General features: G+C 35.1%; 1 protein-coding gene across 4 annotated transcripts in view; it reads right to left on the bottom strand.

The window, feature by feature from the left end:
* The window catches only part of ASAP1 (ArfGAP with SH3 domain, ankyrin repeat and PH domain 1), a 161,789-nt gene that overhangs the window by 39,458 nt on the left and 103,391 nt on the right, over positions 1 to 18,940 (bottom strand). For all 4 annotated transcript variants that reach the window (XM_075743314.1, XM_075743316.1, XM_075743318.1 and 1 more), the window contains 8 exons: positions 18,644 to 18,719; positions 17,728 to 17,814; positions 11,230 to 11,330; positions 10,742 to 10,811; positions 8,722 to 8,809; positions 7,557 to 7,605; positions 1,909 to 2,072; positions 204 to 337 (listed from right to left, as the gene is read on the bottom strand). In XM_075743314.1, coding sequence (XP_075599429.1) covers positions 204 to 337; positions 1,909 to 2,072; positions 7,557 to 7,605; positions 8,722 to 8,809; positions 10,742 to 10,811; positions 11,230 to 11,330; positions 17,728 to 17,814; positions 18,644 to 18,719 — 769 coding nt within the window. The remainder of the gene's footprint in view (positions 1 to 203; positions 338 to 1,908; positions 2,073 to 7,556; positions 7,606 to 8,721; positions 8,810 to 10,741; positions 10,812 to 11,229; positions 11,331 to 17,727; positions 17,815 to 18,643; positions 18,720 to 18,940) is intronic.

Here is an 18,940-nt window from a genome sequence, read left to right as displayed (position 1 = left end):
AACATGAGAAGTGACAAGTGGTCAAAAGCATCAATAATACATAATAGTAAAAACCCTCCTGCAAGATACTTACAAAAATACAAAGATGACATTCTGCAAAACTCACACCTTGAAAAAAATTAACTGTTAATTAGACACCTGAATGTTTCCTATATACAGGTCAACATTTGACTTAAAAAATAATCCAAATTAAAGAAATTTACCAAGAGTTCAGACGTTCCTAATTTGTCTAATTCCAAAGACTGGATTCGAGAAATATGGACACCCATTTCTCTGTGTATTCCAGAACACTCAATGCAGGTTAAAATGCCCAAATTAGTTGATAGCCATGTTGGATCTGTAGAATTGAAAACCAAAATATTTAATCAAAGTCCAAGAAAAGGTTTTCAATAGTGGTAAGAAGTCCCAATGTATTCTGAAATGACTCCTCATTTAATGTTTTTAAAAATGGAAATAAACTAAAAATATTCCATACTTTTCTCCAAAGTGCAGTGCAGATTTAAACAGAAATTGCTACCCATGGAATTAAGTTTTTCAAATTTAGGGACAACCCCAAAGGCACTGAATTTAGACTTATAAATCCATACTGAATGACCATATTTGAATAGATTTAGGATTTGTTTCTTGTAGAAAGAACATAAAGCTTTTGTTTCCTGTTTTTAAAAGAAACAGGTCTCCTAAATTCCACCATTGGCAAACTCTTAAGTTTTAATTTTTACTTCTTAAATTTTAAATAGTCTTTCTTCATGAAACATTAACCATAGTACTTTCCAATATGTAAAATAGTAATATGTTGTAGAAAATTTAAGGAACATGGGCTAGTCCAGCAAAAAAATAAAAATTGCTGTCATGGAGGAGATCTGCATGTAACATTGGAATAGATCTTACAGTATGAATGCTACATAAGAAGCAAGACCAGTTTTTAAGGAAAAGAAAAAGCTCCAGACATATTTTGTATACATACATGTCTTCAAACTAATCTCTTCCTTGATCTTAAACAGTAACTGATAAAGCATTAAGTCAAGAGTTTTAAAGCAGCAAGCTGGGGTACAGGAGTGAAGCTTAAAACTTCACCATAAATTAACAGATGAATGAGAACTGTAATCCAAAGTTTCTGTAGCTTTACACGATGAAATAATTGAATGAACCGATTCCAGGATTTGACATAATTATATTCCACTTTGCATTCTTATCTACACATTTCTTATTTGGATCAGTTCTGCATTAGTAAGCATCTTCAAGACACATACAATCTAGTCAGTTCCAAATGAATATCACCTTCTTGAAGTGTCTCTTTAGATGTGAAAGCTGTAATGGCTGCCAACTACCATATCAATTCAGTAGTTCTATGACAAGATGACTCTTGTCAAGCTCTAATCAGCATACAACTGACCTGTAACTCTCTACTTCTGAAGATATAATCTGATAGGATTCCAACTCTGGGTCTCATTCTTTGCACAAGACTACTTATTCTGCCTCTGAATATTTTTGATACTGCAATTCCAGCAGTCTCATGCCAAGATAAAACCTCGGAGTAAGATCCTGGCCAGGTCAATTTTTCCACAATCATTGTCTAAGCATTACTCACTTCTACTTAGTAGCATGCACAGGATCAGTGATGCCAAGCAACTTCCATTCAAGTGCAACAAGCATCTAGAGACAGTGCAACAAGAACAGTTCAAACTCCAGAGGGGCTTGAACTGCTGGAAGTAAGCACAGACAACACACAAAAATATTTTAGTGAATTAAATGGAACTAACGTATGAAAGTCATATTTGTTCTTTTAGACACAGGTTGAAGACTGATCAACATATCACTTAGAAAATTAGTTTGCACTCTACAAACACTTCTTTAAAGAAATTACTTTGCTCCCAACAAGAAGTTGATGACATTAGCAAATTGAGATACCTGGTGAGCCACAATCACAACAGACTTCATTTCCGGGTAATCTCTGTATGTCATCAATAATGGCTTTTGTCAGATCCTCTAAACTGTTTTCCCCTGTGCTCTGCTCTCCACGGAATGCCATATTTAATGCTTCTTCTTTGCTGTTAGTCAATACTGATATCCATCTAGCACAAGATAAAGACCTTAATGAAGATCTGCATTTGCAAATACAAGTTAATCTATAAACTGTAGAAAGCTTGCCAGGAACAAAAATATTAGTGGGAACAGAGGGAAGGACTGTATAGTGGGAGAGACTGAGTGGGGGAAAAGTGAGAGACGGACAGGAAAGAACTGAGAAAAGGTAAGTAGGAATGAGAAAAGACAAAGAGAAAAAAATAATCTTAATTCTAATGTCCCTTTGGTGAACAATTTTAAAGTCAAAATAGTACAGTCCTCAGGTTCCTCAAATAAGTAGAAGCTGTGGAAGAGAAAGGGTGAATTAAACTCCTGTAAATTGAACTGTTTTAAAAGTAGGTGCCTAAGATCTTCCTAAAGTCTATCCCATTATTAGAGGAGAAAATTATAACCACTACTTGCTCCAGTGTGCATCTCTCTTCACAGAGGAGACAGCAAGCACATTTTTGAATGTGTTTATGTCTAGTTGCCTTTAAAAAGCAGGTCTCAGTGCACTAATCAGAGTCAGACTGTAATGTCCAAATTAATGAAAATTACCATGGCAACAAATGGGCTAAGGAAGAGAAGATGAGGAGAGTAACGATATTGATAGCCGACATAAAATTTTAAGAGCAACTGTTGACTGCAACAAATCAAGACTTTAATGGTATTTCTGGCTCTAGTTCCCCCCTCCCCCCCTGCCCCCACAGGTTTTTGTTTACACAATAATATTTTAATTAAAAACAAACAAAAAAAAAAAGCCTCTCAGTGGCTGCTGCCCTACAGGTGGAAGTAAAGAGGGGAAAGTGGTTATACTAAGGACAAGCACATTGCAGACGCAGTGTTGCCTAATTTAGAAAAAGAGCAAGTCAAAAAAAATCCTCCCAGGTACAATGAATTTAGATCTACTGCAAATACACATTTTTTTTTACACAGAAATATTTTAAATTGGCAGTGTCCTCAATCCATTTCCTTTTTAAAATATCACAATTATCTGCAATCATCAATCTTCTGAAATGTGCTAAAATGGCTATGGTCATCTAAACAAACTAAGAGAACTTCAGACTGAAATTCATAATTTCTCACTGAAATAATAATGCATAGATAAACTTTAAAGGTTTTCAGAGGTAAATTTATGTACATAATCTTGCAATACAGATTTGGAGCCTGAGCTGGTATATGGGCACTGTATATTATATACTTCATACACATCTGGTTGTTAAAATTTTTATGGGCAAAGGATAATCTAGGAACTTGTACTTAAAAGAAAATACTTAAAAAAAATTATTGAAAAATCAACTTGAAAAATAAAAGAGAAATTGGAAGATCTGAAAACAAATTTGCTCCATAGTTAACATGCTGAAAACAATATATGAATACCTCTCTCTAGTTATATGATACAATATAAGAACCCACACTAGATGGCATTCTTCTGCAATTTTTCTGCTGAAATCCAATGTTGCTAAAAAAATAAGAGGCAGCAGTGTCTTGCTTCTAATATCATAGTAATGTTGTGTTAAACACACAGAGTAAAATAATCATTAAACTCAGACAACATTTATTCTGACATTTGTTGACAATTTCTATCAGGGTTACAGTTTTCTTAGTTTGTTAAAAAGGCAGAATTTGAATAAAAACTATGCAGTAAAAATTAAAAAAATTATCAGATGCAATTAAAGTAAACATGACGTGACTGAGCCAGCTGTTAGTTTGATATGAATTTCCATATGAAGAGTTTCTAAACTGTGAGAGCACTAAGTTATTTTGGTTGCGTTTGCTCAGCTAGAAGGAACCCTCTGTCCAAGGCTGCAGGTCATTGGTGTCATCTGTGAGACAGTCAGAGCAAGAGGCACCGCAGCGTCAGCTCTTCCCGACGTCGGCAGCAAGGCCCGTTTAACACAAGCACACCACCACCACGTTCTTAATGACTAACGCCGTTTATACACGAGGTCTCCGGTTGGTCACCAGGCCTTCGGTGCAGGCCGTACACTCAAAAATAAACAAGTCAAATCAGAAAGTATGGTATATTAACTCGGCATCAACAGTTTATAAAAGTGACTGCTGTTTATAATACATGACTGCTGTTCTTCCCCTTTTTTCTTATCTGCACTAGTCTGGTTTTTCTTCCTTTTTTTTTTTTTTTTAAATATATTTGCTTTATTTCTCCAGTGTCAAGCTAACAGTCAAAAAGCTTCTGGTAATACTTTGTAGTGTTCTTTCAAATAATTTAAAAATTACTCATGTCTCACAGAATTGCTTTGTCTTGTATTTAATACAGTAAGACAGGTTGCTCAATCTTCTACTACCGTTCTTTTTCTGGGTCTGAGCAGTTTCTCGGGGTCCTTTAAAGCATTTTGTTTGCTGGAGATTACCAGCTTTGAAAAAACTCATGAGGCTAAACAAAAATCTGGCATCATGGGCGACTTCTGGATCCAGTGAAGGCAACAGAAGTATTCATTAACCTCAGGTGGTCCAGACTCAAATTCCTCTTATTTTACCTCAGTATTTTTAAGCCAATAAAAGCCCTCCCAGAATAACCAGGCTATTAGGTTTGGGTTTTTTTGCTTTGCAATAAAATTTTATCTGTTTCTTCTGACAATCCCTATTGCAACACTGTTGTTTCCAGGTAAATGCATAAACAGAACACTAGCATAGTAATTTGCAAACTTTCAGAAACAACCTTTTCGGACGGAATAAGCAACAGATAGTATCAAGACCTTCCAACTCAGTCTTCCCAAAGTAGAAAATGTCTGAAGACTGTTGCTAAACACTAGACTGAAGTCAGATGTGTGGTTCCTTCATAGCAAAATTTCTGACTATAGCTTTGTTCATAATCCAGGCTTTTCCTACAGAAATGGAGATACTCTTGACCTTCAAAAAGACAGTAGAAAAGAACTAAAAGATCATGTACAGAGTTTGCTTGGCTTTACCCAGAATTATCAAAAAGCAGAAAGAGTCTATTATTGTATATATTAAAAACATATATCTGGTTATTTTACAGACCTGAAGTTACATTTTTTATAACATACACATAAATATAGGCACACTTCCCCCCTACACACACACTGTATTTCATCTGCTAGAGAAACTAATAATCCACTGAGAATTTTGAAGGACAGTCAAGCAGTAAAGGTCAACAGACAGCTGGCTGGGTAAGAATCAAGAAATGCACTGGACTACAGGAAATGTTTGAGGGGAAGCAGTAACAGACCTATAACAGAATGTAGGCTTCAGTGATTTGTATTTTAATCCGTCTGCTTTTTTATCATCATCATTATTATTTTTGAGTAGTTTGAGGAACTGTTTATGGAAGCAATTTAAAATGATCACTAGGACAATGTATGCAGGGTCAGTTAAACTAGAGTATAAAGAAATGCATCTTGCTTTTTTCTCTATTTAAGATGTGAGCCTGGAAAATCTATTTAAGCATTTATTCCTCAATTGGTGCACAAAGAAAAAGAGACTGAACAGAGGCAGCACTAAAACTGGGTGGATAAAACACCAACAAGATGGAGAAGAAAAGGACGAGAAGGACACACATATACAAGTCAAGTGGAAATTGGAACAAGAGGATGACAACTCTAATCAAGGAGCTAAATCACATAGCTCTTGCAGAACACTCTTAAATCAACAAGGTTGGAAGTCAAAAGGTGCTGTTCACATGACATCTTAGATAAAGCTTATTTAGGACCCATCTAGTGGCTGCACAAGAAAAACAGAACATTTGGTTATATTGTAGTTTTTCATCAACACATTAACAGTCATTCTGGTTCCTAAACTTCAATTAAAGATATTGCACAAATTTTCCTAAAGAGAAAAGAAAATAAGTTTCCACGTGCATCTCAAAGTACACACCATTTCAGAACACTTGTCTGAGTAGCATCACAATACCTTTTTGTTGGTGAACTACAGTGCCAATACAGGCAAAATACACTTCGGGGCTATCAGTTTGTCTGCATGTATTCCAACACTTGGATGCAACCAATAAGTCTTTAGTAAATGAAACTTTTTAAACTTGCAGGAACATAAACATATTCCCATACAAGTCATTTTCTCAGCCACTGGACTTAAAAGTGATAAATCAGAATTTAGTGGTAAACAAATGGGAATTATAGTTCTAATGGGAAATAAAACCAGCCTGGAATTCCAAAACAATCCAATGGGCAGACAGCTAAACTAAATTTATTGACCTGCCAATCAGAAGAATTAGCTTACTAATGTATTCTCTCCTATCTTACTCATGCGTTAAGACAAAAAAAAAAAAAAAAAAACCCACAACCAAAAAACTTCACCTTTTAAACCAACAAATATAGTAAAAACTAAATTTATGGCAGAGAAACAGAAGCTTCTGACTCATCAAGTGCATTACTGATCAGAAATAACAGTATTTTCTTCATGACCAAGAAACTTACTGGAATACTTAAGTTCTAGAATGAATGCAGTAAGCACGACCAGCAAGTCAGCTTTGCACTCCAAGGGCCAGCACGAAGCTGTGGAAGACTCTGGAATGAAACAGCTGCATGACAAAGAACTCTCCAGCCTTCCCATTCCATTCGTGCCTCCCAATGTCGAGCTGTCAATGCCATTGCATCCCAACACTACCAAACAACTGAAATACCCTACAAACATTCCCTGTACCTTTAAAATACACATGGAGCAACACAGTCTTCCGTTGGAATATGGACATGCAACAGAAGAGCATGAAAGTCCCGATGAATGAGGCAGCCTGGAAGGCTCAGGCTTGCTGCACTCTTCACTAGTAACTTTATTCCTGGAATTGTCAGGCGATGAGCATTAGATTGTAATGTTCTGCACCACACGCTTGGGATGACACCAAGAACAATGTTCAAGAGGAAAAAAGTGGTGCATGGTTCTCAGGAGAAGTAGTAGTTCTGACGTAGCAGGAAGAAAGTTTGTTTTAAAGGAAATCATCTGGTTGGAAACGTGCATTAATGAAGCAAGTTACTGGATTCTAAAGTACACAAATCTCAAAGATTTGTTTTGCTGTTTATTTCTAGGCCTACAGTACAAAAGATGCATTACTTGTAAATATCTTCTATGCCTTATATAGAGATCTTTTATCTACTTATTATTTTTAATTTAAAGGAAAAGGTAGAATCAGGAGGAAAAAAGTAACTGCAAAACAGGGTTGACACAGAAGATTTAAGAAGAATTTAAAACTATTTCATTTGAGCCCTAATAACCTGATCTACTGTATCATGCCAAGCAACTGCACACAAACCACGTGCTGGCATGGTACACAATCTAAATGGGGTTTTGGTTGGTTGGGATTTTTTTTGTTTTGTTTTTAATATTACAAGGTTTTCAGAGAGCCCTGTAGCGTGACACAAAATAGGTTATATTTAGAAGTTTAGAATAGCAGAAACAGACAGTAGGCACTACTGCATTAACTGAGAAAACTATTTCCACTATTATGTGTGATTATATACACCTCTATTGGCAAAATAAACTTGAAAAAATGTAAACATTCTTACGCTACGTATTCCTGTTCATCTTCTGCTTGAAAGTGGTATGTTCTATTATCTGAAATAAATAAATACATCTTTTCATTTGGCACATGATAAATTTTAAAATATCAACATAATTGTTACTAAAACTTAAGTGGCAACTAAAGCTTTTAAGAGCAATTGCTCTTAACCAGCAACATTTATATTTTATTCATAACTATGGAAAACAGTTATTAAAAAAAAAAAAACAAAAAAAACAGAGAAAGATGAAATGGTGAATTTTGATTTACACCAAGTGTCCGTATTTCAAAAGTCTTACGTTGAGAAATATTAAACAAAAATAAGCATATGAATCAAATTTTGCCATTCTGAAGTCAAATCTGAAACATAAGTAGCAGAAAAGGGCAAAATGAATTTGTTCCTGTTAGATACTTTTCCCCCTCTGTTTAAGAAACTTTTTACTAACCAAAGGATGAAATATGAAGTGGGCATTATCCCTCACACTCAAAGGTTTCATAGACTGTCCTTGTAAATACAGAATGTTGGAACTGGTTGTTGTTTAATACTATATATGTAAAGACTGAAAACAGTAAGTTGACTCATCGACTTCAAAAGCATTTTTATGCATTTTATCAGATTGGATAAAAATACCTGCTATACAAGACCAAAATGGGAAGAAGGGAAATCACAGAAGCTTTAATGCTGAGAAGACGAGTTGCTATCAATTTTACACAAACAGAAGCATATTTGAAAAAGATAAGAGAACAAGAGAAATTGGGTTCTCCTTGCCGTCCCCAACCCCCTAAACAGCACTCGAAAAGCAGAACAGACAATGAAGGAAAACAAAGATAAGGCCAAAGATGTTTTCCATTTCCTGCTGGATACAGCTTATGCATGTCCCACTAAGCTGTTAAACATCTCTTGAAGCTTAGCAGAGCAGCACATATGCTGCATTTCATGCCTCGTCACAAATGAATAGTATTTATGTCACACAGACAAAAGAGGTTCTATATTCATTTGTCCATTCAACCTCTCTTCAAAACTAGCAAGATCTGAACACTCATGAGGCACTGCACGTATCCGGATATAGATCTCAATTTTGAACGGTAGCCTCACTTTTACTCAAAGTATCTTGTAATGACATTTTTAGAAATCCCAAATAACGCGTGATGGTACTAAAGTTGCTACATACGTGATATTAGATCAAATGACTTCTTATCTTCAGCATTTGGTTTCACCTGGCAGGTCAATAAATTCAGTTTAGCTGGTTGCCTGTTGGACTAAAAAGAAAACTTGTTTTACTTCAAAAATGTCTTGATTTAGGATTATTTTTCCTTTCTGGGGAGTAAGCGTGCATACATGTATACCCTGAACATGCTTGAGACCAGCATGACTTTAGGTCTGTCAGAACAGATGGATTGCTAAATCTAAACAAAATTAAAATCTTCACGGCAATCCTTCCTGACTCATTGAATGGGATTAAAGGAATAAACCTTAATTTACAATATGATAATACTGAGGTTTTTTATTATATTTCATAAACAAAGGTAAAACTAATACACAATTTTTCATTACAACATGCTCATATTCCAATTTTCCTCCCATTTCAAATAAATCAAAAGATATAATCATGTCATGATCTGAACTTTTTATCATTGAAAACAAGAAAATTACTTTCCTCTTGGCACTGCAACAGAAAAGAGCAAATGGACTGTTTTTACACAGCTCCATATAAGAAAAGGAAAACTACAATCAATAGTGCAACTCAAAGAATTCTGAACTGGCAAGTCTTGAGCTTGACAATACATGATTTTTTTCTAAACAAAATGGTGTTAATTGAACCATTACTAACCTTGGTACTACTAAGTGACTAAATGACACCTCAAAGGAGGTGAGGTTATCTTCCTAGCCATTAAAAAAACAAACCAACAGTCTAGTACAAAGTGTAATGACTTCCCTTTAACTTAACACCGGTAGTTAACTTTAGACACTGATACTCATGGCCATCAGTGGCATTTGGGGCGAAGGGGAAAGAAGGGTGATGAAATGGGATCATCTCCTTTAACAAGAGTAACAGGAGTTACTCTTGTTTGTGACAAGTTTGTGTCATGCTGCTGCAAGACAGTTTTAGGACTGCCTCCACTGTGATAATGTTGTTGGTTCCTCATGATTTAGCATTCTGAGGAAGATATTTGAGATATAGGCCCCATTCCCAGAATTCACTGCGATCAAAACTTTCCAAAATTTCACACTTTTAGTTGAAAGCACTCAAATTATTAGCACATTCACACATCTGTGTGACTGTCAATAACATCTAATATCAAACACTTCCCAAGTTTCCAAATTATGTGCTTCACAGATATCTCATGACAACGCTTATGAGCAAAACCAGTTGAAGTATTCATTGAAAAGTCTGTTCAATATACTTGCCATTTTCTTATCAAACTATTGATAAATACATTTAAGTATTCAATCAACTGTCATAAGCTATAAAAGTGATGGTGGTGGGGGGAATTGAAGAAAAATTTTAGAAGGCTAAAGAAGAGTTCACTTACTTCATACAGTCCACAAGAAGTTTTGAAATTAATCTCAAACCAGACTTTATTCTCATTATCTCACTCTGATTAGTTGAATGATTTTATTTTTTTTACAAAATTAATGTGTAGGCATTAAAATGTTTTAAATAGTTAACATCCTATGTAGGAATAAAACATCTGTAACACAGACATGTATGTATGAGCTAGTTGTTAGTCTTCCAGTACAGTCAACAGCCAGAACCGAGTTGGTAACAAGACATCTATCTTGACCAAATCTACCCAGACTCCTTTAACTACATCGACCAGCTCTCCAGTGGCTAAGACAGGAGTCTACAGGACCTTGCTCTGATGCAGACAGCTATACTGTAGATGCTCCATTTTATTCAGATGAATCACATCTCATATCTCAAAGGTATAGTAAAAACAGGTGTACTGCTCCATTTACCACTAGTTCCCACTAGTGGTCAGCAGCAGACAACTAGGAAAAATTTAAACAGAACAAGTATAGCAATACTGCCCTAAATCAGTCTCCGACTCCTGACAATCCAGAGAACTTCAGCAGTCTAAAGCAGAAGTGGCATCTTTTTTGTAATAGTGGATTAACACCAACAGATTCACCGGGAAAGGATAATGTTAATTTATCATTTTTAATAAAAAGGTATAAAAATAACTTACCGTTGCATGTGATATGGTGAGAATTCCATTTTTAACAGTGCACTTTCTTCTTTGCCATACTTTCCTTAACCTACATAAGATATCGACAACAAATAATTCAGTAACTAGACACTATTTCAGAACATGTTAATTCCATTAACATTTTGAGATTAGCCTTGAGAAACAAACAGATGCAGTCAAAATTTTACTAAATGCCTCACCAGAACTAAAACTTGGAGATTTATGATAGGTCTTAATCACATTTTAGAGACTTATAAAGACAACAGTTTTCTTTTTAACATGATTTTTTTATGATTGCTTGTCATGCTTTTTATATTTACTATATTAAATTCAGATCTGTGTTCAGATTTGAACTGTGAAATTCTTGAGTACTTGTGGCACGTGCATTAGAAGAATCTGCCTTAAGCACCCACAGTACAAAACAATAAAAATCAGTGTGTGAACATAGTAATTGTTCTCACTATATATTACGTGCTCCCAGAACATACCCATCACTCTTCTTTAAGAGATAACCTTTCTTCTCACTGCCATATTCCTTATTCCCCTGAAGCTGATGCATACTATATCCTCCTTGCCTGCTCTGTGAATCCTACAACAGGGGAAAACACCATTAACGTTTCTTGACATGCACAGTAAGTTTTCATAACCTTTAAGCCTGTTTTACTTTATTTCTTCTCTGCCACAACTTCACAAATAAAGACTAAAAAAAGAGAGAGAACTCCTAATGCATGTTTTACATCCATAGGAGAGCTTGCTTTTACATCACATCATCTTGAACTAACTGCATGTTCAAGATTCAATTACTTCGTTAGGCATTTGAGGTACACTATGGATGCAAATATGCATCTCAAAAAATGACTTCCTAAAATACAGAAATTTAATATTGTGTAATCTTATAATCAAAGAGTAAAAGGCTAAGATAAAATTTCAAAAAGAAAGCAACAGAATATAGCATGCATATATATATAGAAACACATATATAAACAAAAACAAATGCTAATAATCACTGGTTTTTTAAGCAATTAAAAAAATCTATACAATTCATGAGTTTCAGTGAATGAAATCAACTGAAATAACTTTTGGCCTGATCTAGCAAAACAATTAAGTGAAATGGATTAACTTGTTATAAGCACATCAGAAAAAAAAAATATCCCCAAAAGTTCATTAAAACATTGACTTACTCTCCTAGACTTCGATCACGAAAGGCAAAAGCAATAGAGGAAAGAGAAAGCAAATAATTTAAAACAAGAATTATTATTGAATTTAAAAAAAAACATGTTCCTTGAACATAAATTTCATAGCCCCCATATCTAGTAAAACAATTTTTCCCCTTTTTAAAAACACTACTAGAAAGAAGGCAATAATTACTTTTTTAGGCACACTGCTGCTTTTTCTCATCGAGTAATAAAACATCATAACAAAATTCTGTGCAGCCTTGCATATATGACATTGGCTTCATAAAAGCAACTAAGATGACTACAGGATCAAATTTTACTAAATGTCTCCCAGTCCTTATTACATTTAAATTGTCTAAAATGATAGCTGTATTGTATCTTCCACCAAACAAGCTAATTCTGATTTTCCATTGAAAAAAGATCAGGCCCAAAGTTAACTTTTAATTTTTGTAAATCTATAGAAAAAGATATAATTAAGGATATGTTGATACAGTTTTAAATGTAGCTGTGAAACAATTATCTGCAAAACATCTGACCAAATCCCATCAAAAATACAAAAATCAAAGGATGGGAAGTTCAATTACTCCCTTGGCAATAACCTTTTCTCTTTCAGAACACAGTTTCTTACCATTACCACAACCAATATATACTGAAAATGACTACCTGCTATTTTATTCAGGGTCCTTACAACTGTTTTTCATTTTGTATCAAATTGGTCTTAGGGGTTGAGAGAGAAGTGTTTTGGTAAAACTGGCAGCTGTGGTTGGAAGCAGCATGAAGGCTGCTACGTGCAATGTGCTGCCAGCAGCGAGTCTTTACACCATCGCAGCAAGCAGCTGATTTGTGGTAACTAAATTTCGAACCCCTATTGGAATTAGGGTCCTATTGGTATTAGCATAGGAAAGAATATGAGATCTGTTTCCTGCTCCAAAGAGCGTATCAGATGGAGATTTAGGGAAATAAATCAAAATGTAAAGAAATAGTTAACAAAACAAACACAAAACATGATTCTGAAGACCGGCTATATTCAACATAAAGCTGTTAAGTTACATTTGTACCAACAATTAATATACAAAAATAGGGAATAGAAGACTGTATTAAAGGCCTGGTTTCCTTGAAAATTAAAGCTTCTTAACATATAAGCATTTTTCAACATATAAAATAAATACAATACACAGTTAAAAATACACTAGTATCCCTTAAAATATTTTCCCCAAAGCTTTAAAACATGATCATTTTACAAAATCAGTAATTCCTGAAAACAGGAGACAAACTGCCGTAACTTGATACCAAGACAGTGGCAAGACGAGACACGGCACGTAACAGAGAGGCAGTAAATTGTACTTCCCATAGCGGAGCTATGGCACTAGCACTTCTCCGCAAAGATTGTCAAGATGTGCTTTTCCAAGAACCAGGTAATTGCAAAGATTACAGTAACAGTTATTCCACTGATGAAAGGACAGGTATGCCAGCAATATAGGCAAGAGCATTACAGATGTCCACAATGCTAAATAAACACCATGAATGCATGCAACAGTAAAGCAGGAGTTGCATTACAAGACCTTGAAAGTGCAGGGAACGAGGTTAGCTCATTTTGTAAATTAGTGTTTTTTCCTGAATGAAAGTATGGGTGCTGAAGAGTAATTTTTCCAAGCATACTGTTTGAAAATAAAAAAGATCCTAAATGATTTAATAGCTGTAACAGTCACGCAGAAATCTCTCTTGTCATGTGTGACAGCAAGCCAGTCTGAGATGGGCAGGACATCTCACTTATCTAGTGGCAGCTCCAAAGAGCTTAAAGGTGACAAAATTTAAAATTTGGACAGGAATCACTAGTTTCAACTTCCTTCTCTTGCATAAAGGGTCAAAGAAACTTAAAACTACACACAACCAGGGTCTCAATTTTATTATTTCAAACTGTTTCCCTCCCAAAGTAACTTTTGGTAAGAGTACTTCTCAATTTTTAAAAATTCACCAGAAAAAAATCCCATTCATTTCATGTTCAATATTTCCATTAATCCATACATTTTCCAACAGTGAGATTATAATACACTAATATAAGGGGGAAAATGTATTCTTAATCACAACCAACCAGGCCATCTGTCACAGCAATAAAGCCCAGCTTTGCTACTTGAAGATTCAGATGCACACAACGATGGAGAGCTGACTGGTGAGGCCACGTGTCTTCAAGTTTCGTTGTCACTTAATCAATGAGTAATGACTGCTGGCACGCTATTTCAGGATTAAAACACTGAATATCTACATAACAGAGACATTGTTTTATCAAGCTCCTCAATATCTGCCAGCATCATTAGGCTCTGACTCATGTGATGCAGCAGAATCACGAGTGAAAGTCCTCACGTTGATTTTGAAAGAGACACTTGAACACCAGTGTGATCAAATGGTTATTTTATCCAAAACAGTGGATTCTTTCAATACAGCAGATCTGTCTCCCATGATTTGCCTGAATATCTGAGCCATATCACAATATTGCTTCTTCTTAAGACACAGGTTCAATTCTCTTCAAGCCAAACACTTTATTGTTATATTATAGAAATTTTAATATAGATATACATACACACAGTTTTTTAAAGAGTCCTAGGATTTGTTTACACTATAAAGTCAGAAAAGTTGCATAGTTTATCTGGCTGATGCCTGTGAAGCTACTTAATCACAACATATATCTAAGTTTCAGAATTTGATTTAATTTTTAGATTTTAAATGAGGTTACTGTCCACTGAAACAGAATAATTTTTACTACACATCCAGGAAACAGATATCAGAAAACAAAACGCTATATTTCATTTAGTTTTTCTACCTCATTAAACTCTGTGAGCAACTTTTGAAACTCGACTTGTACCGTAACCTGCCATAGATATACACAACACACAGCACCGAAGAAGCATAACCCGTTTGTCCTACTTTATTTCCAAGATCTGGCTGATTACCAAGTAGCTTGAACTTAACAACAAACGCAGCAGCCAGGAGAGAAGGTGGTATTTTTCTTTGTTTTCCAGATAATCAGCTTGTGGAAGAAAGGTAACTGAGGGGAGAGCAGGTCTTGTTCCTCTGTGTGTTGGGAATCAATCCATAAACCACTTTGGAATTTAAAGTTATTTCCAAACAGCTCTTGAAATCTAATGTTCTCTGGTCAACTTTTGGGGGTGATGATGGAGAACGAGCACGAGTTACCTTCAGAGCAAGTATCACGGAAGAGATCTAGTAGGTCCATGTGCACATTGGAGATGGAAGGAAAAAAAAACCAACAAAAAACCCAACAAAAAAACCCCACAGCACTGGCTGAGTGTAGGGTATGAGATATGGGAAAAGTGAGCACTAAAGAGAGTTGGCAGGTCTTACAATAAACTGGGTTCTACTCAGTGCTCCTGTCATCATTTGTGACATCAAAGAAATTCTAAAAGCCACATACGACATGTTGTAAGGTTGTGTTGTCCTTCTAAATGATGGGATTAAAGATGCAGGGAGAGGAATAGCCTTCTGGCCAAAGTTTATCTGCTGTATAATGTACATCTACATCACGAAAGCACACATAGGCAAGTATTCAAAAGAAAAAAACAAACCACCACCATAATGTAAGGAACGATTCATCAATCATTCCTTATTAATTTTGATTCTACCTGAAATAATTTACTAACTTCTAGCCATTTATCTGCATCCAGCAGCCGTAATTACAATGTGCTACCTACAAAATTACAGGAAAGCCCATAAAAATACTTACTTGCCCCAGTTACTAAAGTCTTATTTTTGAAGAAGTTCCAGAGGAATTCCAGGAAAGAAAAGATAAGTAAGCTTCACACCATGTAAAGAAGATCAATGAAAACTACTTTTAAGAGTACACTTAGTATTATACATGTTGAAAAATCAGTGCAGCTTTTGTACAGACAGGTTATGTCGCAAAAATCTCCTCCAGTTCTCTGAAGGAATCAGTAGTAGATACACATGAGAAATCAGACTGATACAGCCTACCTCGACTTTCAATGGGCACTTAGTGTTCCTTATGAAAGGGAAAGAATTATATTGCTACAGGACAAGAGGAAAAGTCCTCAGATGAGCTAACAAGATAAGATCTGGAAAAGGGTAAACAGTAAATGTCAAAGTTTGCTAGACAGCATGAAATTATTCAGGATACCCAAGAAAGGCTGACAAGAATCTCTCAAGGACCTCACAATAGGAAGTAACTTGACAATAAATGACAGGTGAAAATCAGCATAAACAAATGTAAAGTGATGCAGAGGGGAAAAATAAGATTCTGTGGGTTGACTATTAACATTCAGAAACAAGATGATATGGTTATAGTTTTACAGCTGATTAAACTTTACATACTTCCTTCTCTGCACTAAGCACTGGTCAAAAAGCATGTCAATGTTAGGACTTATATGGAAAAAAAAAAAAGATCAGAAATGATCTAATGATGCCATCATAAATTCACAAGCACTCCCACCTTAAGTAGGGTATGCAGTTCAAGACAAATAAAAGGAAGAAGATTTTTCCACACAAAAATCTAGCAATGGTGGGAAAGACTCAGCTGTAACAGAAGCTGGTAGTTTACACTGCTTCAAAAAGCAACTGCACAAATTCAGAGAGAGGAGATCCATAGGGTAGTGGAAAGACTGCAAAGATAGTCAAACTACTAATGGGAAGGTATTCTGGGGAAGTCTCAGCATTCATTGCATTTTACTTTAATCATCCATGATTGATTGCTGTTGGAAACAGCTGACTCAGGACATCTGGTTGTAAATTATATTCTTGTGTATACTGGATATTAGCAATACTGCCCAATCGTATATGTGGGTGAACATACATATGCAGCAGAATAAACACTAGACAGATGCCAATTATAATAATTCATATTTTATTATTAAATATTTAATAAGCTGAGTGGACACCTAGCAAATACTAATGTCTTATTTATCTAGGAGAAAACCGAACAAAGGGTAAGTGATCCTTTCCTAGAAGAAACCCACCCCCTTCCCTCCATGCCCTACGCACTCAGCTTCACCGTGGGATATTCAGTATTTCTGACTCTCGGGCACTACGATTTGGAAAAAGTCACAGTATTATCCCAGGAAAAGCTGTGATATATATTATATCTTATCTCCTAGTTCAAGGACTATTCCAGAACATCTGCAATGGACATCGCACATTCCCCCTTCACTTCTGATCCCAGTACAATTGGTGGTGTATTTTAGTTTTCAACCGGCCCGTCTCGGCCACTGCTATCTGGTTAACATACAAATCTTCTACCTTACGATACAGTATTAGCAAAAGGGGTTTGGGAAGCAGAACAACATCACAAAATCCATGTCAGTTAGCAGACGACGAGTAATATGGAAAGGCAAGACTCCTGTTCTCGTTCTGGCTTTCTCAGGATCACCTAGGTCAGAAAAATCCCAAACACAATCTGGCTGGAGGATGGCAGGAGATAAGAAAGAAGTGTACATCCCATGCCTTTATATTTTTTCCTGAAGATGCATTCTTTATCATTGTCAAGGACAGGATAATGGCCTAGATGAAGCATTTATCTGATCCATTTACATAAAAAAATATAAAATTACACAAAAGAAGGAATAATTTATTTTCATATATAAAATGGAAACAAAAAATTAATCTGAAACTACTGTTTGCTGGTATGTAGTTGAACATTCTAAATACTAGTTTTGTCATAATGTTCAAAGTCCAACTCTTCTGAACCAATAACTATACAAATTGAAAAAGCAATTAAACAAATTTCTGAATAAAGAATTCATAAATTCACATTATCTCTGAGAATTACGTGTCTAAATTATTTACCTCCTTTTGATCAAGCTGTAGAGAAGATTTTATCAAATCACGAAGAGCAGTAAGTTGTTTCTTTTCTTCATCTTGTGTCTGCTTTATCTATGGAAAGAGATTGCCATTATATGCCTTCTGGATGCAAATTTAATTTTAATTTATTTATGCATGCCAATATATCATTTTAGATGTCCTGAACAACCAGCTCAACTATTCTGTGTTTCTGTAATATTTGAGCTGATTTTCATGGACTAGTCCATTCTTACGTATTCAGCTTCTATGCATGTATTACTTGAAAAGCAAGCTAAAACGAATGTACAGCTCCGCGTATTCTGTTCTGTTACACTTTAATGGTTCACTATATCTCATCCAATTAAATTAGTCTCTGAAATATTAATAACTCAAATAACCTTGACAGATGACTTAAGGAATGAAAATACATTTTATTTTAGCCACAAACTACAATAGCAAATGGGATTATTGTAATTGTTATTATAGAATACAAAAGCACTTGGGTGATGAGTGAGCTTTCATTCCACACTATTACTTGCCTTCAGTGAACATCACAAGTTAACACATTTAAAAACTGTGGTGCTATCATCAACCAGTTTGGTTTTGAAAAACGAAAGTGGTAGCTAAAATTGGTGCTAATAATGTCATCTGATTCAAAGATTCCCACTTTAAATTAGTTTTATTTCAAGGCAACATTAAATTAGTAGTAGAATGAAAGCTACTTTTCTTAACAACTTTAAAAAGAGAATACAAAGTTTAAGATAGCTGTTTTTTCCTCAGTCTAGCTATATTCAAAGTTTCAAAGAACACACTTTTCATTTACGAGATACAAATTATACACTTGTAGTCATACCTAAAATGTGTTTATATAAACAAAATGTTTCCATTTTTTTAATATTAAACTACTTATAAGTAAACTTACATTATATAGGTCAGCAGCCAACTTTTCGATGTATTGTTTAAGTTTATCAGCTGTTTTCAAGCCATCTTGGAAGAAACTATAATGAAAAATACTTGTGATTTATCAGGATTACATATAATTCATAACACAAAGTAGACTGTCTTGTGGAGAAAAACAGCAAAACAATAAAACCAATAAAACATATTCAGCTCCTCCCATCTTCAGAAACAACAACCACCACCACAAAACCACAACACAAATAAAACCACCCTCCTAGCAGTTTTAAAGTACAGTATCTTTCAGCAGTGGAGATACACT

Source organism: Balearica regulorum, chromosome 2 (assembly GCF_011004875.1).
Source record: "Balearica regulorum gibbericeps isolate bBalReg1 chromosome 2, bBalReg1.pri, whole genome shotgun sequence".
Taxonomy (NCBI): domain Eukaryota; kingdom Metazoa; phylum Chordata; class Aves; order Gruiformes; family Gruidae; genus Balearica; species Balearica regulorum.
The sequence above is the reverse complement of the archived record's forward strand: the minus strand, read 5'-3'. Positions and strand labels throughout refer to the sequence as shown.